Source organism: Phymastichus coffea, unplaced genomic scaffold, assembly GCF_024137745.1.
Source record: "Phymastichus coffea isolate CEN01 unplaced genomic scaffold, Cenicafe_Pcof_1.1 PCOF00056, whole genome shotgun sequence".
In the NCBI taxonomy this organism is placed as follows: Eukaryota; Metazoa; Arthropoda; class Insecta; order Hymenoptera; family Eulophidae; genus Phymastichus; species Phymastichus coffea.
Window position 1 is genome coordinate 659,876 of NW_026706867.1, and position 22,946 is coordinate 682,821.

Sequence of the window (22,946 nt, forward strand, 5' to 3'; positions counted from 1 at the left end):
CAAAGTCAACGTAGCGATGCGCCAGCCAAGGACACTGGACTCTCAGAAGGCGCACTGATCAAGTGGATGATTTACGAGGTGCGACTCGAGTGGCTAGCAAGAAGCGCAGCCGAGCACAAGGAACCACAGCCAAAAACCAAGTTGAGGCGACGTGGCGAGGAGTGGCGAGATCGTGTCTATGTCGACGATGCGCCAGAAAATGGTATTTGAGGTTTCTCTAAATTATGACTTTGCACACTTATCAGTGGACGGGCGGAGGGACTACTGTTGAATTTATGGCATTGAAAGTTCTGTTTTTTCACGTCAGTTTGTCGTACAATTGAAACTCGTAACTAACTTGGGCTATCAAAGCGATTTGAGAATTATATTCAATCATTAAATAATTGTTTGCGATAAATTCTTCTATACAACTACATTTTTCATTTTTCAAATTCATTATTTATTGCCATCTCGATGATTACACCATTAGTACAGATTATTATATGTAAAATACACAATAATGTAAGACACATTATTATATGTAAAATACTATCATAATTACTACTTATATAGTTTATATGATTTATATACAAACGAGGTAATTGTTCGGTTGATAATACATTAAAGATCGTGCATAGTTATGAATATTAAGGCAGTATATCACGATCTTATCATATAGTACAAAACAGGGAAATAAATGAAATTGATACGATATCAAATCGCTATACAATTTTTAACACTGCGTTCAGATGTTGCTTATTGTTTCACACCGACTATGCATCTGTGGATATTTGAATAGTTTTGCGCATATTGGTCAACATACCTACGTGTGCGGAAGACAACTAATTTGTTTTTTTGTTGGAAGGTCCCCACGTATTTATTCTTCTGACGGGATTTCGCGATGCCAAATTGCCTTTGGAATTAATGAAAATCCAAGTGCCGCTAATTTGTATTTTACGTCTCGAAAACTTTCATTCCGACGGCGATTACGAAGATTCGTCGCAGAGCGACCTTGAAACCGTCAGTTTTTCGAGGTAAAAAAGAAAGAGACGTTTAATAAAAGCTAATCAATATAATCCACTGAATATAATCATTCTTAAGGTCAGATTGTGAAGCGAGCAACGGTGATGAGCGAATTAATTTCTGGATGGAATTTGACAAAAGCCAGTGTCCTGACATAGCCATCCGTTGTTTCTGTCCTCCTTGCAATCTGGACGACCTTTACGATCGTATATCATACCTACTTTACGACGTGCACGAGTTAGTGCAAGCTCGTGCGGCGTACTTATGCGCAATGAAGGTAATACACGTGTACGAGCCGCGGCCCGAGAAACAAATTGCTTCCGCCTACGAAACCCACTTGAGTTCACAGCAGCAGCCTACTAACGTAGGTATCATTCTCGAGGCTATGCTATACCAAGTGGAGAAAAGTTTTCAACTCGAGGATGATGACTTTTTTAATGGAAATACAGGTACGCCTGTGTTTTGAAAAATTATGATTGTCTTATATTTACGGATTAAAGTTGAATTTCGGACTTTTTTTCCGTAATTCAAATCTTAAAAATAGAAATTTAAATGAGTTTTGCTTCGAAATATCGATCCGCTTGACAAAATCTGTAGCGATTGATATTTTGAATTTTTACTATTAAAACTCGTTTGAATTATAATCACGAAGAAATCTCATCAGCAAGAATACTCAAAATGATTGTCAAACACGGCCAACATCACATTGATGCTCGTCGCGCTTTATCTTTATATTCACTCGCAACTTGGCCCATTATTCGCTTGCACAGAGCAAACGCAAGAGGCGACGGAAGACGAGAACGAGTCATCGAGGCTGACTTCGTTAAGCGAAGTGAACTTGGCGGCTTTCGCGCGTCTTACCGAGAAACTTCGCTTATTGAATTTGAAATACGAGCTCATCTCAGACCAAGCTGAATTAATTCTTCTCTATGGCGACTTGCTTAATGTTTGTCACGCTAACGATCAAGCTTGCAATTTGAAGAACTTGCCAAGAATTGCTGAAGCTCGCTGCAAGCGCGATCTTGCCGAGGTAATGTATGTTATTTTTCATCAATTGATGACTTTATTTCGGAGTTAGTCGAGTTCGTCGAACTTGCAAGAAAAACTTTTAAGAAGGAGCCACACGATGCCAAATCTTAATATTTTGTCTTTCCAATACAGGTTGAAGCGTGTAAAATACACTTACCAGGTATTCTTAAATACAGCAAAGAAGAAGGAATCGATCGATACGCAGCCACCCATCTTTTGAATCTCCTAGGACTCAAAAAAATATTCAATTCCAATTCACTTGATCGAAAATCATTAAAACTCAGTGTTTCAAACTCGAATAAAGATGTATATTACCTTATAAAAGTAGATGATAAACCGGAAAACGAAAACCATGCAACTAGGCATAATGAAAGTAATAACTATTAATTTTTTAACAATATTTTCCAGTCAAAAGTCTTATAAAGATTGCAAATTGACTGTAAATGATGAATTTATCTGTTTGCAAGGATATCAGTCAGAAGTTGAGAGTAAGAACAACAACCTGACCATGACAAGATCCATTTTCCAAAACTTCAGTTTTGAAACAAAACAAGTTTATAAAGTACAGCAATTTGATAATATTTCTGAGAAGAAACTTGAAACAAATAATGATAGTGCAAGCAGTGAATCTTCGTTAAATCTTGATTACAATCAAATTAGATCAAGAAGGAATTTTGTTAGTTTGGATGAGAGCGAGAAATTTGAAAAGGAACGCGAGAGTGGATTGACTACGACAAATGATTCAAGTATGATATATTAATATATATATTGATAAAATTCTTGCAAAGTTAGGCAAACAATATTCATTATTATAATTTAAGAAAATCATTTTTTCGAATTTTAAGCTTAAAATATTGTCTTATAATGCCTACGAAATGTTCATTATGTCATACTATACAAAGCCACAAGTTCATGAAACTTGCCATGACTTTACTCTATCAGTCGCGAAATGAACCCGATTCTTGGTAACCACAACCTTCACAGGCTATCGTTGCGTTAAGCCACAAGCCACGAGATCGACAAAACTCTCCGAGGCGCGGAGACTTTCCTCATTAGAGGAGACGTCATTGCTGCGCTCCTTCGAGAAATGTACCTCACTTTTCGGCCTGATTGACGCGCGTGAAAGCCTCGGTCTTGAAACCTCGTCGCCGTATACTGGTGGTTATCCGCTGCTTGAGTTTGCTGAACTATTGGCTAGTACACGGATACTTCTTGACTGCTTTCACAGTTACACATTCTCAGATGTTCAATACTTCGCGCCTACTGATTCAGTTTTACTACTATTTTACAATGAGGTGAGCAAATTAATGTTTAGGGAATGTTAAAGTAAAGTGATACCGAATGAGTGTCAGTTTGTTTAGAAAAAGTTGAAAGATTACAAAAAATACCTTTAGTGCGCAATTTACAAAGCTATTCTCATTAGAATAGATTTTCTACATACGTCTGATTTTTTTTACTTAAAAAATAGAGGATAAAATTCAATGGTCATTCAATAAAGGGTCACGACTCTTACTTTTTTTTTTCTCTTACGATAAAATAAAAGGTTATCGCCTTCTGGGTGCAAGCCGTGTGCATTCAATAAAAAAGAAAAAAAGGGGGCAGCGCCATCGCGAGAGAAAAACTTTTAAAAACAAAAGGCGGCCACACTCACGAACTTTTCCAATAACTCGTCGTAGGCACCAGGCCGAGTAGCCGAGAGACGCGTCACGTGTGCTTTAAGAACGCCCCTTTGCCTGCGTGACTTTTGTGAGTACGTCATCGACGAGGAACGCGAATGGCTGCAACGGTACATAGCCAGTAGAGTATCAACAAGTCACATAAGGATGACGGATAACAAATTGGAAGAAATTAACTTTAAAGATGAAGATTTTTTGTTGCCTGGTTCATTGAAGACTACTGAGTTTTTAAAACTCAAAGGTGAAGAGACTTGTAAAGTTGATGAGGAGAAAACACCTGTCAAGAATGGTGAGGAACAGGTGTTATTTATTTTTTTAACGAGATACGAATTGAACGGAATTTCAATTCTTTTTATCAAACGAGGCATGATTTTTTTTTGTTGTTACTGGCGATACCTGATGCATTTTCTATTTGAACTTTTTTTTTATTATTATTGCAATTTTATTTTTATTAAAGATTTATTGCATTCTTTGCACTTGGAAAAATATTATCCATAAAACAAGCTATTTAACAAAAAAAAAATATTTGAAAATAATTTAATTTAATGTGATTGATATCTCTCGCGAAAATTTCAAATGGGATTCCATCTCCGATATTCTATTTCTTTTTTCGATACAGAACTCTAAATTTAATTAAGAGAAGTATCTGATCGAAACATTTTAGCTTATTTCATCAAATAAGGCTATGATCGACAGAAATATTTTTCATTAAAAGCTATTTGTTTTTTTATTTTTGGATGTCAATTGAGAATAGCAACTCAAAGTTAAAATTCGATTTGAAAATTTATTCACAAAAGCGCATTCGAAAGCAAAATGAGTAATGTCAATAGCAAGCTAAATTTCAGTATATTCATCGTGTTACAGCAACGTCAACCAAAGTCACGATGAGTTCAAGTACTTCGTTGAAAAGCAATGGATTGAAAGTTGAGCCGACGTTTGAATTTATTGGTTATGATCTCGGTATGGCTCGCGTTCAAGTTACCAATCTCACAAGATCGTACGAGGCGGGCGACGGCGTGCGGCTGCGCTTGACGCGTGACATTTGGCTGCATGACGATACCAAAGAGACGATGACGACGAGCCTTGAGATCGAGGTGCCCGATTGCTGCAGTCTCCGCTATCATGAAGTATCGCACGATGAGAATCTCTTTCACTTGACGACCAAAAATCAGCTTATCATTGCATTCGCCAGGAAGTCTCGCTTCTTTAGTAAGATTATCTTCTTGGAAATTTTATCTACGATAGATTTTTCTTTGTTTATGCAAGCTTAAGTACATAATTTTTTTTTTGACTTAATCTGCGTAAAGATAAAATACAATGATTCTTTTCAATATACAAGGTACGTTTACCTAATATGCTCTATCTATGTGTGAACAGCTATAACTTTTGACCGGAAATGAATTTTTTTTACGTAGGAGAATTTATTTGAAAGTTACTGTCCGACCCTTCATTGAACGATCAATTCGATGATACGTAGCTTGAGTTATAGCTTTTTGCAGCAAACTTCTTTTTTTACATACGCAAGTTAGTGTGCCCAATGTAGCCCCTTTTGGAAAACGAATTTTAGAAGGTAAAAATTAATTCAAATTCTACATATTTACCTACAATGTATTGAAAAAATGAAAAAGTTGCTTAGTCGGAATACGAAAGATCCTTGAAAATTATAATCAACGCTTCGTAGCTTTCAAAATTTTGACACATTCGTCAATTAACTGTAGTAAATAATTGCCACGAGGTGGCGTAGCACTAGCGTACTTCAATTCGAAATACCAGCAAAGAAGCATATTAGGAAGCGGGGCATATTAAGCAGATGTACTTTTTATGAAATAATCAATGTTATTTTGTAAATCTGAAAAATTAATGTATCAATGATATCGATAATGATATTTCCAGACTACACGAACCCTGTAAACGAACTCATGTATGAAGTACAAATATCTTGCCCATCTGGATTGATAATAAAGCCAGAGGAATACCCAGATACGGATTACCCATTTTATGTCTTGCAATATTACTTATTCAAAGATTTTGAATGCGAGAGCATTAAAAATGAGAGTCATCGAAAGTACTTGCATAACGGTGATGTCGTAAAATTTTTTAGCGACGGTTCGGTCGTTGTTCTTCGACCGAACGGAATAGTGATTACACTCGAACGTTCAGAGGAAGAAGGTAAGTTTGTCGGCTGATTTAAAAAAATGCAATTGACTTGGTTAATCGAACAATTTGAAGTTCCTTTGTAGGCTATGAAAAACCGATATCTGATTGCGAGAAGAGTTGTAAACGCGATGATAGCACCATTGGACTTTCACGAGAAACTTCGATTTTACTTGAAAAGGTAGCTTATTTATACTGAGTCGTTGGCCATTTGTTGAATGGTGTTAAATAATAGAAAGGTTATTTCTAACATGAATAGATTCATTTTCATTTTATTCAAAACAAATACTACTTTTTTTTATAAATTTATCTACTATACACGTTAAAATATTTATTGTTTGAAGAACGTATTGCTACTGTGAAATTAGTTTAATTATCATTGAACGGTTGTAGCAAACTGGTTTAAAAGATTAAAAGGCAAATTGACCGTTTATTTTTATTTTATTTTGAAAACTCTGATAAAAAAAAATTAAAATTTTAGTATGAATTATGGATTTAATGTTTCCGCAATGTCAATAATATTGTTAAAAAATTCAACAAAAAATTATGGCAAATTAAATTTATAGTTGCATTCAATTATAAAAGGTTGATGTATCTCATCACCTCACTGATAAAAGAAGGTTGAAAAAACTGATTCTAATTTTTCAATGACCAGTACTCCTCAGAGTGGCAAAAAACGACAGAGTTACGTTATGTAGTGCTTGAATTGGATGGGCGACACTACGAAGTAGTAGACGGTCGAATAGTCCGCGAGCTCGATCGATTGCGCGCCAACCTCGCAGAGGAGTATTACGTAGAAGAGAAGTTCGCACGACGGGCAGACGGCACCGATGCCCTGTTTACGTCTGATGCAGAACTCATTATTTCCTTTCCCGGTTTGCATTTTTACACTACTTATTGATCTATATTACTTAAATTAAAAACAAAATTTTTGTTTCATCCCTTTACAATTAAAAGTTTTGTCGCTGTTATCGATTATTTTTATCAAATACTTGTTGTACGGATATTTGTTATTAAATTTTATATAAGTTAATAACAAATTTTCGTTATTTCATATTAGTTGGTAGAAGGTACAGATAAGTTATTTTTTAAGTAGTAATTTTCAATAATAAAAAAGACCCCAAATTGGAATTTTACTGATATATTGTCGTTAATGATAAACCAAATGGTGATGGATGCGTCACATGTGGGAATACGCTCTTGTAAAAACCTTTTTTTAATGTCATGATAAAGTTGTCAAAAGAAGCCATATCTCGATAGTGTATGTGTGCGCGCGCGCGTGTATAGGCAAGTGGGTACGTGCGTCTATTAAATATAAGCAATAACCAGAGGTACGTCTATGTCAGTACAGATGGCACACGAACGTTAAGCAGTTGCATGATCAATGATGATGAAATAGAGGGGAACGAGGATGGTTTCGTCTTAGTGTCGATGTATAACCGCGCTGAACATCCAAAATACGCAAGTGTCGCAGGCCACCGGTTGTCGGTGCATCAGCTTGAGTTTCAACTCGACGAGTTTGATCTGCAGTATGGTAACGATATTCGAATAGAAGTGAGTATCTCATATAACGATGATAGTAATAGTGGAGGGGAGATTGCGTGCAGACCATAGCATGGTAATTTTGGGAAGCTAAGTCAAGGTGCTTTGATGCTGCAAAGCTTCGCCAAATAATTAATGAGCATCGATTGATTGCGGTTTAATAACCATTGGCTTTTGGCTGGTATGCTTGCTGCCTGCCGAAACTTTGAAGTAGATTCTAGTTGCTCTATTACGCTGCGTTTACCATAATGTAAGAGCATGTTACTGCAGCTAATTTACCTTGCGGTTATCACAAGTGTTCTGCACCGTCACACTCACCACACAATGAGACATGAATTTCTAATTTGAGCCATTCATTCCAAATGAAACGTGGAGTTTTCGTTTTAAAACTTTGTCTCATCTTCCTCATCTCTGAAAGTGCACCATTTGAGTAATCCATGTTAAAACCCTTATCCTCTCGTTGTGCACAGGCGGCAAACGAAAGGGTGTCAATCAGTCACCAATGCGAGTGCAGTCCAGCATCCCAGGTGAGCTTCGATTTAGCCACGAGGGACAAGCGTCTGGTGACATTGCGCGACAAAGCGAGTCGGCTATTGCTGACTGTGTGGCGTGAAGACGCACGTTTCGAGTTAACCCCGGAGATTTGCCAGCAGAAGCAGCAGCAGCATAAGAAAACGACGGACGAAAAGCTACCTAATTGCAGAATGTTCGCGGTGAGTAATCGTCGTGAGCCTCTCACTTACGAGTATCTTCATCGATCACTTTGGCAGCGACACTTTCTACAAGAGATGTTTGACGACGACCAAGCTAGTTTGATTAGTTGCCGTGACGCTGATCATGGTATTCGCAGCTTTCTTGGTCTTCTACCGTTAAAGGAATGGATGATGGAGTATACGGTACGTGTTATGAATAAGTCATTAAATTTTCGATTAAAACGACTGGACTTCGCTCCGGAACAATACAACCATAATTCTACACGAATCAAGTTTACAGGAAAAAAAGGAATTCTGATTAAATATTCAAGTTGTATCGATACAAAGCAAGTGAAAGAGTCGACATGTCGCGCATGCAAGAAACTCGAAAGTCCATAAAAATGTATGCCTCTATCTGAATAATATATACAGATTCGAAAAGCGAAGCCGTCAGTCGTCGGCGGGGAGGAAGATGAGTTGGCGTTCAAAGCAACCACTACGACGACGAGACAGCGCTTTTTGAGAGCTAGACTAGTCGAGAGCATCGACGGCAGTAACGCCAACGACGAAAACTTACTGATCAGCATGCAAAGGGCTCTACTACGTTACTGGCGTGAGGTATATACGTCTCACTAAACGAGAAACCATTTTACATTACATTTATTAATTTTTCATTAGTATGCAAGATGTCTATGTGATAAATAAGAGAAGGAGTTAATTGGAATACATTTTTTTTAATCTCAGTTACATACCTTTGTAAAATGTATCTTCATAATAAAGCCTACTATTTAATTTAATAATAATTACAAGGATTTTGAACTTTATAGCTAGAAAATTTGAAGATTTTTTATATTATATATAGCGTTTTGGGAATCTAATAAACGAAAAAACTCAGTGGATTGATTTATTTTTACTTAACAAAAATTATTGTTAAAAGAGTTTAGTAAGCTAAACTATTTTGCATGTAATTTCAATAGCATTTGTTTTTCACCCCCAAAACAATCCAACGTAATCAGATTTTTTGTACAGATTTTTCGATTTGCCGAATCTACAATTTTTTGTTTACCTTTCATCGTAATCAATAAATAGTAAACTTAATATCCGCATCGAAAAGTGATTTTATGTCTGTATAAAGCGTCAGTCATTTGAATTAATAACAGCAATTATGCATGTATGTAGGTTGCGACGGATCGTGGAAAGGCATCTGAGACAGCAGTGGCAATAACGTGCGAGTGTCAAAGCGAAATCGAGAGCTGGATGAGGGACATTGCGCTGGGACGAGTTGGTACGATCGATTCTGAGAGTTACGAGGCCGGACGCCAGGTCAGTAGTGAGCTCGGAGTTTACTCATTTTTTCCTTTAGGGTCTTTAAGTTTTCATCAATTTGGACATTTTTTCGTTTCATTAGTCACTTAAATTAATTGAAATTAAAAAGGTTTACAAATAATAAACATTATGTTCGATGTTGATGAATTTATGAACTGTCATAGACAGAAATAAGTCAGCTGATTTCAATTGCAAATTTAGTTTCCAACTTCTAAAAAATTTATGATCCACGATATTGAGCTGAAAAGTTTATAATAATTTTCAGTCATACTTACGAATAGACACTTCGCTTCTTTTAACGAAGCGAAACTGAAAACTTTTTCTCGTTTTTAAATTTCAACGCAATGTTTAAAGTTATTGTGTCGTGTTAATTTTGAGTCAATCTCGTTTTTAAGCAGAAGAGAATCAAGTATAAATTCTACCGAATAAATATTGAGAATTTGCACGTCAACATACATAAATGTAATGATCACAAAAACCAAGCAGGAAATAAAGAAAATGCGAGCGAAAGAACATGAAGAACGAATACGGCAATTGATCGATCGGTCTTATGTGAGAGACAACGTACCAGAGACGGATGTCCTTGACTGGGATAATGAATAGTATCCAGAGAGGAAAAAAAGCACTATGTACACTTTTGCTGTGTGTACTCGGGAGGATTACAAACCACTCGAGGACCTTCAATATTTGCTCTGGGTATTATCCAACATTTCTTGCATTGCCTGATAAGACGACTCTAGTGCGACGAATATCTCTCTGCTATGTCTGATCTTTGACGTACCTCGGTATTTGATTTATATCGACATGCAAACAAGTTATTTTGTATTATAATATTGTGGAAATATAAAAAGTTTATTTAAGACAGCTTTAAGTTCAGTTACGTATCTATGTCGGCTATTTAATTTGATTGATTCATCCAGTTCCGATAGTGTAACAGAAACATATAAATGTTGCTACATAGGCTATTGACATATTTATAAGCAGTATTTTCTGCTACATTTAATAGAATAACTTCTCATATAACAATGCATGCGTGAAATACGTATTCACCCTACATTATTATTGAAATTTTCCATTTTGAAAATCGATAAAGTGACTATTCAGTCGGAAGATATATTGACGTGTTTCGAAAATACGTATAATTTTTGATAATTATAGCGTAATATTGCTCTAGTTTTTAAACATATTATATCGTATATTTCACCAGCGTTCTTGTAGTCCTCATTATTCTTAAAATAGTCAGGAACGGTTGGTCCTACAACACTTAACCTGTCGCACCGTACTTCTCTCTAAATTTATACCAGCTTCTTACTCTCGTATATTTTGATAATTTGTTTCTTTTCTGTCCTTTCTTTTAAAAATTTATACGATAACAATGTTTTACAATAATTATAAAAATATATTGTATATTTTAAAATACACTTCTCAACTAAATATGGAAATAACCAAAAGTATAATTTCCTTAACTTAAATTTTTGCGAGTGCTACCACTAGATTATTTATTGTCATTTTTATCATCTTACTTAGTCAGTTTTTAAAAACGATGATAATATTTTATTAATTACAATTCATTATACGCGCGAAATCTCATTATTCAATTATAGTAAGTGTTCGGGATGGTATGAGATGAAGTATCGCGAGAATACGGTTTGATACCAATATGCGCAACGACAAAACGATTGCCTGCAAACGCAGTATTGTTTGCATTCTTTCACCCAATTCTCATTCGTAAAATCCGATGCTTGACTGGCGCGTTGACATCTGATGTAGCTCGGCGAGAGAACTAAGAAAACTTGACTGAGTAAGCAAGTGTCGATCGCAATGAATGCGTTTTCGGTCGGGTAACACCGGATAATCTCTACGATCGCGATATGCCTCCTCGAAAGAAAACAAATACATTCTTTTACTCGACTGAGCGTATTTTTTGTTTTTTAAGCGGCGATCTAGTTTTAAGATATTTATAAGAACTGTAAAAAACGTAAGAAGCGTGAGCGTGAGCGATTTGAGCGGTGCGCCCTGATGCAAGCCGAGTTTTGTTTAGTTTTTGTAGCGTAATTAGTTGAGGCGAAACGTTGAGTTTCCTTCAGTTTCGTTCCTTTATGATCACGTTTATTCCTTTCTCTATGCATAAGATCTAACGATTAATCTGTCGTCAATGAGACTTATTGTGACTGAAGCCGCTGTCCACGCCCTGCAAACAAGCACATCACAAAACAGATGCTGCATTTGTTTCTTAAACCAGCAGGTCAGAACAAGATGGTTCATGACCTCATCTGGGTCTCGTAAGTCGAGCTCAAGGTTGAACGGTGGAGGGCAGAGAACGTGACTCTCTCCTGAAAACCTAAAAAAATTGTTATTGTATGATTGGGGGGACAGCAGGCATATTATCACCATTGGCTGCGGTGCAATAAGAAAAAAGCAACGCCCATTTGGTCTTATCTTGAACTATGAAAGTGGGGAGGAATTTCCAATTTCTCGGCTTGCAGCTAGTGACGCATTGACCAGAACGCTTCGAACGCTCGATTAGGCAAGTCCTTTTTCTTTCTAGCGCTAGAATTTTGTATTACTTCGAAAGGCATTTTGGCTTTTATTACAATTAATGGCTCTTGAGATTGTTAATTCCGATTAATTTAAGTCAGTTTATTTGTGTTTATTCCATAATTTATGGTATTTAAATAATTTGTCATAAGATTCTCTGTTCTCTAATGTTATACGATTATATAATTAAAATTGTTTGATCTGAAATTGATTAAAATACTCTCACTCATCCTCAACCCGAACAGTAAGTCAGTTTGATTAAGTGCTTCAATTTATAAAATAAAATAAATGGTAAGTGTCTGTGATGTTAAGAAAATACAAATATAATATTTAATAAATATATGCACGTCAATATGTGTGTGTGTGTGTATGTATGTATATATATCTATATATCGCTCGAGAATATGAAATGACATACATGAAACAAAATTAAAAAGAAAAAGAAGATTGAAATGAAATTCACAAATTTCATTTTTCGACACACTTCATATTTCGTGACAAGAAGAGGAATGAGAAGAGATAGATACAGCACTCGTGCGTAAAAATTATGACTTATTTTTACATTTGGCTGTTGCGGCCAAATATGCAGAGAATATCCAACGAACAAGGCCACGCCTCTGCGATTGCGCTCACGTATTTTTAACCTATATCATTTTTACCCTCCCGTTCTTTTTTTTTTGCTTCTCCAGGCAGGGCTAAGAAACTCTCCTTCTACGCGTTATAAGATTCCTCTTTTTATCGCGCGAAACGTTCCTACGGGAGTCCCGGAAGCTTCGCTCGTTTTCTCATCCTCTTTTTTCTTCTTCTTTTTTTTCTTTTGTGAAGTACCCGCGTGAAGGGGAACAAGAAGGAAAGTCGCTCATAGGCAAGAGAAATTAACGCTTTTTGTAATTGGGCTAGTACGCGTTGATCTTTTGATGAAATTAACGGATTTGGATTCTTCACACGTACTTTTGTATTGTTACGAGGATTTGCACGCTCTCTGCGCTCTTCTTGTCTAGATCTGATCTTTTAATTCACCTCTTAATACAGATGAAAAATTAGTTTGTCTATCAGACTGACTTGTTTTTTATTTGAATGAACGTGATTTTTGAATGATTTCGAAAGCGAAAATTTTTAGAATGCATTATGAAATGGACATATGGAGTGATTATGGTACGTTATATGTCGTTTAAAATAATTCTGCATTAATTAATTGTATCTATTTCAATGTAGCTATCGAAAAGATAAAATATACATTCTTATAATTCACATTAGAATTGAAAAGAAAATTTATCACTAAAATCCTGTTACTGACGCTCTCATGAATACAATATCTGAATGCCATAATCTATGTTAATATTATTCTAGTCATACAGAATCTCTTTGATACAATTATTATTTCTATTAGTATGATTAAAATTGATCTTGAATATTTAACCTTGATCATATAAAAAATTCTACATGTAATGACATTTAAAAATTTCTGAATGATTACTGTAATCATATTCTAACTTTGCACATTACAAATACACTGTAGGGATTGAATTGTAAGTTAAACAGGTAGTATTGACGCTGAGCAACACAAAGATAGCAAGTTGAAATTACCATTTCGTCAACTATAAAATTGCTTGCTTATTTTCATGTATTTTTTGCGCGGTAATATCCATAAAACATCAAACCTAACTATGGACAAAAATCTAACTCTGATAAAATGAATTACAGAATAACGGAGAAAGGTTCATCACGATAAGTTTTGCAAGATGATATGTGTACGACGGGTGAAGTAAAACGCCCGAGTTGTTATGTTGTGCGCACGGATGTGACGAGAGAGAGAGAGAGAGAGAGAGAGAGAGAGAGAGAGAGAGAGAGAGAGAGAGAGAGAGAGAGAGAGTCGCTGGTTCGGAAAGAAAACAAGATATTCTGGAAGGAAAAACGCTCAAAGACTCATACTTGCTACATAGGCTATTGTGTTATTGGACAAAGTTGGTCGTAACTAACGTTGCTTGATATACGACTGAAAGTAGAAGAGAGCGAGCGTAAGAGAGTGAGAGAGAGAGAGTATAGCCAAGTTTGCCTTTGCGCATTCAGTATCTGATCGCCATTTTTATTTCCAGTCAGAGAGAAAACTACGAGGATGCGCATTACGGGTGCCACGTAATTTTTCGATTTGATTTATGAATGACTGCTTTGTCCTTTTTTTATTGTTTGTACTGAAAATTTTCTTTTCTTTCGGTCAGTCCGTTTTTCCCATTTCATCGGATGTTGTATAAAATATTAATTCTGTGATAACTGTTTATCGAAATCGATACAGTTGTCAATTAAATAAACAGTAATATTACTACAAATATTTTATATTTTATATATAACATTCCGTGACGGGATTAAATAAAAGAATACAATGACATACGTTTTATAAATTTGTAAAGACACATTGGAAATGATTATTCCGTTGTTAACCACGCTTCTTTTAATCCATTGCTTTAATTAAAAAAATTTACTACCACTGCATTGAAATTTTATTTTTATTACTCATGTAAAAAAAAATTTACATAGTATTTTTTACATTATAAACGATTATCCAATTGGCAATTGGCATTCAACACAAAAAGTAAAATAATTTCCAAATAAATACAACTTTTCTCCACTAATCAGATGTATAATATTTCAATAAAGGAAACCTTCGTGTCAACCACGAGCAGAAGGTACACTTGGCAAAAAATGATTTTCATTTAAAATGTCAGCAAATCCTTTTCTCATTGTTAGCAAACGCGCGCACGCCGCGTTCGCCCAGAGTTCGGTGTGGTTTGACTTAGCATAAACGTCGCGGGCCGGCAAGTCATCGCTTGCCTTACAGAAAAGGGAAAAAGTCGGCGAAGCAAAGGCAAGCTTCTTAAAAATCCAGAGCGAAAATTTCGCTCTTTACGTGGCACGACTGCGTATCCTCGAATATCGGTCGAAGAACTTTTTCCCTCCCCGGGAAAATGAGCACTTTAGAGGTCAGACCAGCTGTCCGCTTTCCTCTATATCCCTATACATAGCCCGGAGTTTGCTCGAAGTTTGAAATCGCTCTGCTGTTTTATATGGCAAAGGCCTGCAGTCGACGACGCGATCGTCGGCCAAATGGGATCCGCTGCTTTGCATCGCATCGCGTTTCTTTTTTTTTTTCTCTTTGGACAACTGCTACTACTCGCTGTAAAGTTTGATCATTGTTTTCTGTTCTATTTTGAGCTATTTTCATAGCTCAACTTGAAATCTGTTCGTGCTGAATGGTAGAAGAACTAGGACTATTTCAAATGAATGCTTTTCTTATGGCTGTGCCTCTTGGTGTATCCAATTATAATTACGGCTTCGTTACTTTTTAACAAAGTAATTAAAAAATTCAGAAATATATTATAACAATAATTAATTATATGACTTTTCTGAAAATATTAAAATAAAAAAAAAAGAAAAACAGTACAATAACGACTTTTGAATTAATGTATTTACACCACAAATTGAAAATACTCCCAAGAAATTCAATAATAGCGTTACCGAAAACTTTCCTTTTCAATAATATCGAAACGTGCTTCACAATTCTATCAGATCAACTTCAAAGGCAAAATACAAATGGTTATCTTTTTGATTATCATAAATGTAAAATAAATTTAGCGTCAAACAAAGAAACAAACAAACTTTATACTTGCGCTTTTTATAAATTAAATTTTCAAAATATAATAAAAATAACTTAGCCGTATGATGTAAGGAACTTTCAAAAACCCTGTGCATTTCTATATGTCTGATCGTTCGCATGCAAACGAGAAAGCGTTGAAAGGAAACATGCTTCTCCTTTACGTTATATTCTAAGTTGACGCCATCCCTCGCGAATTATTCGTATTCCCATTCACCTTGCGCGTTTTCCTTTATCTTTCTCTTTACACACAGGCAACCTGGAAGTCTATTCAAAGGATCCGAACGTGTTGTTTTTTAAACAAATTTTGGAAGAAAATAGCTGCTGCCGTTACTAAACAAGCAGCATTGAAAATTGTATTATACTCTATATGAAATATTAGTTTTGTTGTTATTGTTATTAAGATGAAGAATGTATTTTTATCTTAAGACTGCAAAGATACATTAGATAATATACGTATTAATCTTGGTTCCCTACCGATATAAGAGACATGTAATCAGCATCATGATTGGACCCACAATTTGGTGATATTCAAACCACCAAGTTAACAAATATATGAAAACTTTATTTCTAACAATTTTCACATTCCTGTTAACCTTTATCCAAGTTTCACATTTATCTTTAAACAGCTTTTGAAAGACATTTAATCCAAATATTACCAAGCATAAAATGTAAGAGTAGATTTAAACCATATGATCGTTGGCATTTGCATTTCGCTTCGTAAAACAAAACGGTCGCAAGAAAGAAAAAGAGAATAGGTAGAACCGTCTACTCGAATATACCAAACTCAGTGATGCGTATCTCATTCCATCATTCGGTTCTTTTTTGCATTGGATCCCCTTCAAGAAATAGATGCCAAGATTCCGTTCTTTCTCTCTCTTTTCGTGGCTTAAATCGTTCGACATGGATATCCGATTTGTGCGTTGGAATTGCGTGCAAGCCTGATACGGATTCAAAGCGAACCCTATATACTTTTTTCTCGATCTTTTATATGTCAGAAAAATATTGTTAAACTTACACGCTCACACAAAAACAAACAACATTGATTATTATAAAGAAGGGTAAGAAAAAGTAGCGTTATTTAAAAAACTCTAAATTAAATTACAGTATCCTATGTCAGTAAAAAGCCTTCAACGCGACTTAATTAAAAAACTCGAAAAACCAACTAAGCTGAAAACATAACCATCTGTTTAACAATAATGTTGTCTTTTTCTTAACAATAGAGTAACATATACCTAACAATATTTTTGTTTTGTAACTTTAAGTTTTTTTTATACATTTATAGTATCAAGGAAATGAATCCATAGTGGTAAGTTATTAAAAATAAAACTAATCTACTTATTAGTAGTTTTCTATAAAATGTTACAGTTTTGCATTCAAATTCTACGGATTATAAATGATAATCGTGAAAAAGAATTGGCGCTATTTTAGCCGAAAAGTAAGAGGATCTATTTTTCTGGCAGAATAAATTTTCCGTACCAACATTGTCTAACTTTCGCCCGAGCCGTCCACTCCATTCTTATTCCGAGGCCGATAAATCCTGTAAAATCCCAATGAAAACAAAGTCGAAGAGGCCTCGATCCCGCATTTCGCCATGACGACACACTACTTATGCGGCACGCCATATCATGAATCATGAGCTTGACTTTTTCTGTGTCGTGGAAAGCTGACTGGCAGAACAGTTAACGTTTTCACTCGTATAAATGATGCAACGAGTTATGGCTTTCTTTCTCGACTCTCCGTGAACTTCGATATTTTAGTATGGGTCTATGTATCTACTTTAACGTTTTAAGGGACTAGGAAAAAGCTGTGCTTTGTACCTGATTGAATATAAACGGTGATATGCGCCATTTCGTTGAAAGTTAGTAAATAAATGATCAATTCCTTTATACGTTCAATGGTATGCGAATGCTACATAAAGTATTTATTTGTTTTGAATTACGATAAAACATTTATACATTTTTTTTGTGTGTGTGTGTGTGTGTGTGTGTGTGTGTGTGTGTGTGTATATATGTGAGATAATTTATTTATATAATACTTTGTCTCAAATTTTAATTAATCCAGCAGGCTGTAAATTTCAATTCGAGAAATAAAAATTAATTAATTAATTAACGCGAGTCATTTTATTGTTCAAAGATATCCATTTAAACATTTTTTATTATTCACTTTTCAGTACAATATATTACGGTATTTATACATATATTGTTTCTGAAATCTCAGTTAAAATGGTTTGGCATACGGAGCCTGGATAAAACGTCTAGTCTGGTGACCCACAAGTATGACTACCACATTATTACGACCCAAATTGCGTTTCTCGACCAGTACATTGTTCGAGTAGTGTGGTCAGTCCTACACCGTAGTACCAAAACTGAAGGCAAAGGACGCCTACAACGCATTAGAACTTTTGACGCAACGTTTGAATTTATTGGAAAATTAGAATTTTCACCGATAAATCACGGCATATAGAAATTCTTCGATTTTGAAGCATTTTTACTAAATAACAATCACAAAAATGCCAATCCAGAGAAGTTCGAATCATCGACCTTTAGCTCATTATGAATCCGACACCTGAATGTTGCGGATTCTAACCATGCGAACACGTTAACGAGAACTCTTTACACCTGGCGAGCAGGTGTAAGGAACCGCGCAAACAAAAACTCGGTATTGTACTTTTATTGTTTCACTACCAGAGAACAAAGACCCAATAACGGCCATCATAAATTACTCTAGCGCCTGACCAATCCGTTGTAAATAGCGACAAGCTGATGCTACCGAGATAAGCCAATAATGCTCGGAACTTTCTCCTTTTTTACTTTTGTTTTTGTAGGGTGCTAGGTATAAAAACTCGAGTTCTAACATGCGTCCAGACCAGAGTCGATCAGCGAAAATTATAATGGTGTAAAGTGTCTCCTCGTGTCTGCGAGTGGCCGAAGGCGAGCGACGACAAAGGGAGGCCCGCGGTTTGTTTTGCGGGCACTTTAGACTCCTCGCACGACGGAACGCCAAGAAAAGCGGAGTAAATATGGAAATTTAAAAAAAATAGAAAAAGTGGGAAAATCGGACATTCTTGCTTCAGATTTTGACCTGACAAGTCCAAGAAAAATTTGTGGTTTTATGTGAACGACATACAATTATATTTCCTGATTATGAAAAAAAAAATAAAAAGTTGTTTTTCAGTAAGTGTAAGAGAGGTATTCGCTGACTATTTGCTAATTCATCCTTCACATTACGAAATCATTGAAATATCACTTATATTGATTTAAATCGTTTATATATCATTCTCGTCTGTCAGAAGTTTTTTAATAAATTGGTTTATTGTTCAACTCCGTATAATTTTGGTTTTTAAATGAAATCGTGCATATATTTTAGATTACAGAAAAAGCATGTTTGTTTTAAATTTAGAGGTACCTTACACATTGAAACATTTAAACATTCTCTATATGTAAGTAATGGCAAATACTATGCATGAAAATCTCAACATCTAAACGAATTGAAGGTGGAAGAATGCAAAAAATTCTATTAAGAATACAAAGTGGAGGAGTCGCCATGGTAATAAAAGCAAATCGTTGAGCTAGCACCTGTTAAAAGCCCATTTTATCCCTGTCGCGAATCCTTAAAGTTCATGCTAAAAGGAAACTAGAGAGGTACTGCTGCCTAAGAAACACTCGTAGTAAAGAATTACCTAGAAATCACTTTTGCGTTAAGACCCGTCTGCCATCTGTCCGTTAGCTTGCTTTGTTTGCTTTTTTATTTCGAGTCTCTGCTTTAAAATGTTGGCATTGCATTTTTCGCAGGCTGATTCCGAGTTTTTCTGCTACATGGCTCTTTACTGAATACTGTGTTTTCTAAGCGTTCTTTACATCTCACCAAGATGACTATCATTAAAATACATTCCACTGTTTAATTCCGAATTATGAAAGAGTACGCCAATTTTAATATGTTTTATTTACAAAAATTTTTAACATGCAAAAACAAGTTGATTCGCAGAGTTTCTAAACATATCAGTTGAAAATAACGCAAATATCGTTCAGATTGGCGACCCAAAGTTACAATAGAGTTAAGATCTTTCATCTATTTAGTTGTGTTTCTCTGTATATCTAACTTTCCTAATGATGCTAACAATTTTATTGGCTAAACTTTATCGCGTGTAAGCATCGAGATAGAAGTCACCGATATTCCACATGTAGCGTTTATACACTTAGCCAACCATGAAACCTCCTGAGCGAGTTAACTTCGTGCACGTACTCTTACACAGAGCAACTACTGGCACGTAGTAGTGTCCCCTGCATTTACGACGCACAAGGCTTTATCGCCACATAACGGTGTGACCAGTTTAACGTAACTGCGCTTGCAAGATTTGCCGCTGAAAGAAAGCGAGAGAGGGAGAGAGAGGAAAGAGGGAAGGAGAAAGACTCATAAAGTATTATAAGGAAGAAACTACAAGCGTTTCATATAGACAATACGTATGTAATCTAACAGAAAAACTACGATTTTTAGTATTGTCATGTCATGACGAATCATTTAAATAATTGTCTTTAAACATTGATTTTACATATGTACGCATACACCAAGGTGAAATTACGAATATCAAGATAATGCTATCTATCGCTCATATGGATGTCAAAAATAAACTAAATGCTAGCAGTCAAGCCCTTTATTTATGAGTAAGCCTAAATATGATATTAGAGACCAGCAATTTCGTCCAAAAAACACGTAATTTCATTACAAATTTACTGTGATCTAAACAGTTTTCCAAATAAATCTCTACCTATTTAAAAAGCATGAGGACAGGTGTGTATTATCAACTCTTTCTGACGCTGGACAATTACAAAACGGATATAAAAAAGGCAAAGCTTACACCATTAAGAGAAGTAAAGCTTTAGTCGCCAGATAAGCAGTAAGCCTCTATCTCAAAAGGCTCAAGGAACTCTAGACTGCTTACCCACTGTGTTTGGCAACACATGGACATCACGTCTACTCAGGAAATTCAAGTGGAGACTTCGAGCGACAACTACGCCACGAGATTTATTAATAGGAGCTACCAAACTTCTTTTTTCAAGAATCATTGCTTTCTGATGTTTAGTACGTGTTGAGCTAAGTGTGTCCAAGAAACCTTCTTTATTAATTTTAGGCAATCTCTTATAACCGAATCATCTGCTAGTTTCAGTTACAACTTCTGTCTACCTACTTATCTATAGTTCTTGCATTGTTTACACTTCTACGCAAGATACACTATAACACCCGTATGTAATTTAAGTTGTTTATTTTATTTCGGCTGAAAACGTCACTTTCGGTATACCGGCCTTTGAACACTCATAATTAACACTACAGACGTCAAAAAAAATTGTGATGGCCATATTCTGAAATTTTAAGAGGTGATATTTTGGATGGTACCCACGAAATTTCAGCAACAAAATTGTTTATCCGGGTAAAATGCAGTTAAAAAAACACGAATTTTTTACAAATTTATTTTAATCGAGTTTTCAAAAGGTTTCTGGTATGTAATGATGTTGAAACCTCTCTAATCGGTGGAATAAATGTTTAAATTTGACGAATACACACTTCCCGGATTTATTTTTCACCTAGAGATGCCCAAAATGGCGCCTCGAATGCAAAATATTTTCCGTTCTGTTCATGAATTTTGTACCAAACCCTATGAAATTATAAAAAGAGTATTAAGAATTTTTTTAGATTTTTTTGAGCAATTAGTTGATTTTGCAAAAATTAAATAATAGAAAATTAAACAAAAAATTTTCTTGAAACCCTTTAAACAAATTTTAGTGCATTCCTTACATGATTCTAAGAAGCTTTCCTTTCTTGATATTCTTTTCATAAGTTCATAGAGTTTTGGTACAAAATTCTTGAACAGAACGGAAAAAATTACGCATTTGAGGCGCCATTTTTGGGCATCCCTAGGTGAAAAATCGATCCGGGAATCATGTATTCGTCAAATTTAAACATTTATTCCGCCGATCAGAATGGTTCCAACATCATTACATACCAGAAATTAGGTGAAAACTCGGTTTTAAAAAAAGTGAAAAATTCGTATTATTTTTTAAACTGCATTTTACCTAGATAAATAATTTTTGTAATGATTTCGTGTGTACCATCGGAAAGAATATCTCTTAAACTTAGAATATAACCTTCACAATTTTTTTACGTCTGTAACATTAATTATGAAAGCTCAAAGACCAAAAACCAAAGACAAAGGTATACCATGGCGTTTACGGCCGAAAAGGGTTACAGAAAAACATCTTCACGTAAATTATATGTGTGTGTGTGTGTGTGTTCATATACTGGGTTTTATATTAGACCACCGTCCATGCTGTGATTTCGAGTATATAGTTTTGTTTAAAAACTGGTTAACAAAAATAGAAAGTAAACATAGCCTACGCAGTTATTTTGCTAGTGACTAGCTTAACTAACGGATTGTCTGACGACTAAGCTGTTCTTTACGTTGTCTGCACGAGCGGCCTGCATTGCCGAATTTTATATCCCTTCCCTCTGTATTTTCACGCCCCTCCGTTGCTGCAGTGGTGGGCCTTCGGCGCGCAGTCACCTACTTTTTGACCTCTGGTTTGCCGCCTTCGTTCTCTCTCTCTCTCTCTCTCTCTTCTCTCTCTCTCTCATCCCTCGCTCGCCAACCTATCGGCTTAAGACAAACCTTGTGCTTATCCTTACCAAGAGTGCCTGATATCTGAAACTTATATTCCAGAGGACGCACGCAGCCTTTTCCTATTGCTGCTTTTATCTGGTGGTTGTTATGGCGACGAGACGGTTGGGTCAAGCTGAGGGTAGGCATTTACGTAGTTTTATATATTTTCAGTCGCAAATTCGCTTTACAAACATTATCCTCGCACCGTGAAGCCCGCACATTACGCACACATGTGCCGCAACGCTTCTACCCGTCGCCGACAGTTAGGTTTTTCCCGTATCGTGTCTATTGCGCTCTAAACATTTAATGGCTGACCACGCCTTCCCTTTTCTTTTCCGTTTTTTTTAAGTGTCGACGTGTCTATTCTTTGGTCGTCACGCGCGCGTTTCTTTCCCCCCGGGCTCCTACGGTCGGCGTTCTCGACAATGATTTACTCTCTCTAACCCAAATAATCACTTACTCTAACTCTCGATTAAATTAATTATTTACCAGCTCTTATTAAAAAAAAAAAATTCAATGATGCGAACGCCAAAATGAACTTCGAGAACGAATGTTACCTTAGAGTTCGTGGGCTCGACCCCGTTTGTTTGAATCTTCCCTGAAGAGCCACTGCCGAAAATTTTTTTCCCTCTCTCATACCGCCGTCCTCCCCCGCTCTAGGCCCAAAGGGCATAAGCGGTGCT

At 35.8% G+C, this 22,946-nt stretch overlaps 1 protein-coding gene across 1 annotated transcript; it reads left to right on the forward strand.

The window, feature by feature from the left end:
* Positions 1–2,396: 2,396 nt before the first annotated feature.
* LOC131666074 (uncharacterized) lies at positions 2,397–9,550 on the forward strand. The gene is made up of 12 exons (XM_058938440.1): positions 2,397–2,404; positions 2,499–2,777; positions 3,016–3,326; positions 3,708–3,996; positions 4,572–4,921; positions 5,612–5,876; positions 5,948–6,042; positions 6,517–6,736; positions 7,213–7,415; positions 7,874–8,491; positions 8,528–8,713; positions 9,275–9,550. The coding sequence occupies exons 2-12, from the start codon at positions 2,540–2,542 to the stop codon at positions 9,509–9,511; spliced, it is 3,012 nt and encodes a 1,003-aa protein (XP_058794423.1). The 5' UTR covers positions 2,397–2,404; positions 2,499–2,539; the 3' UTR covers positions 9,512–9,550.
* Positions 9,551–22,946: the final 13,396 nt, after the last annotated feature.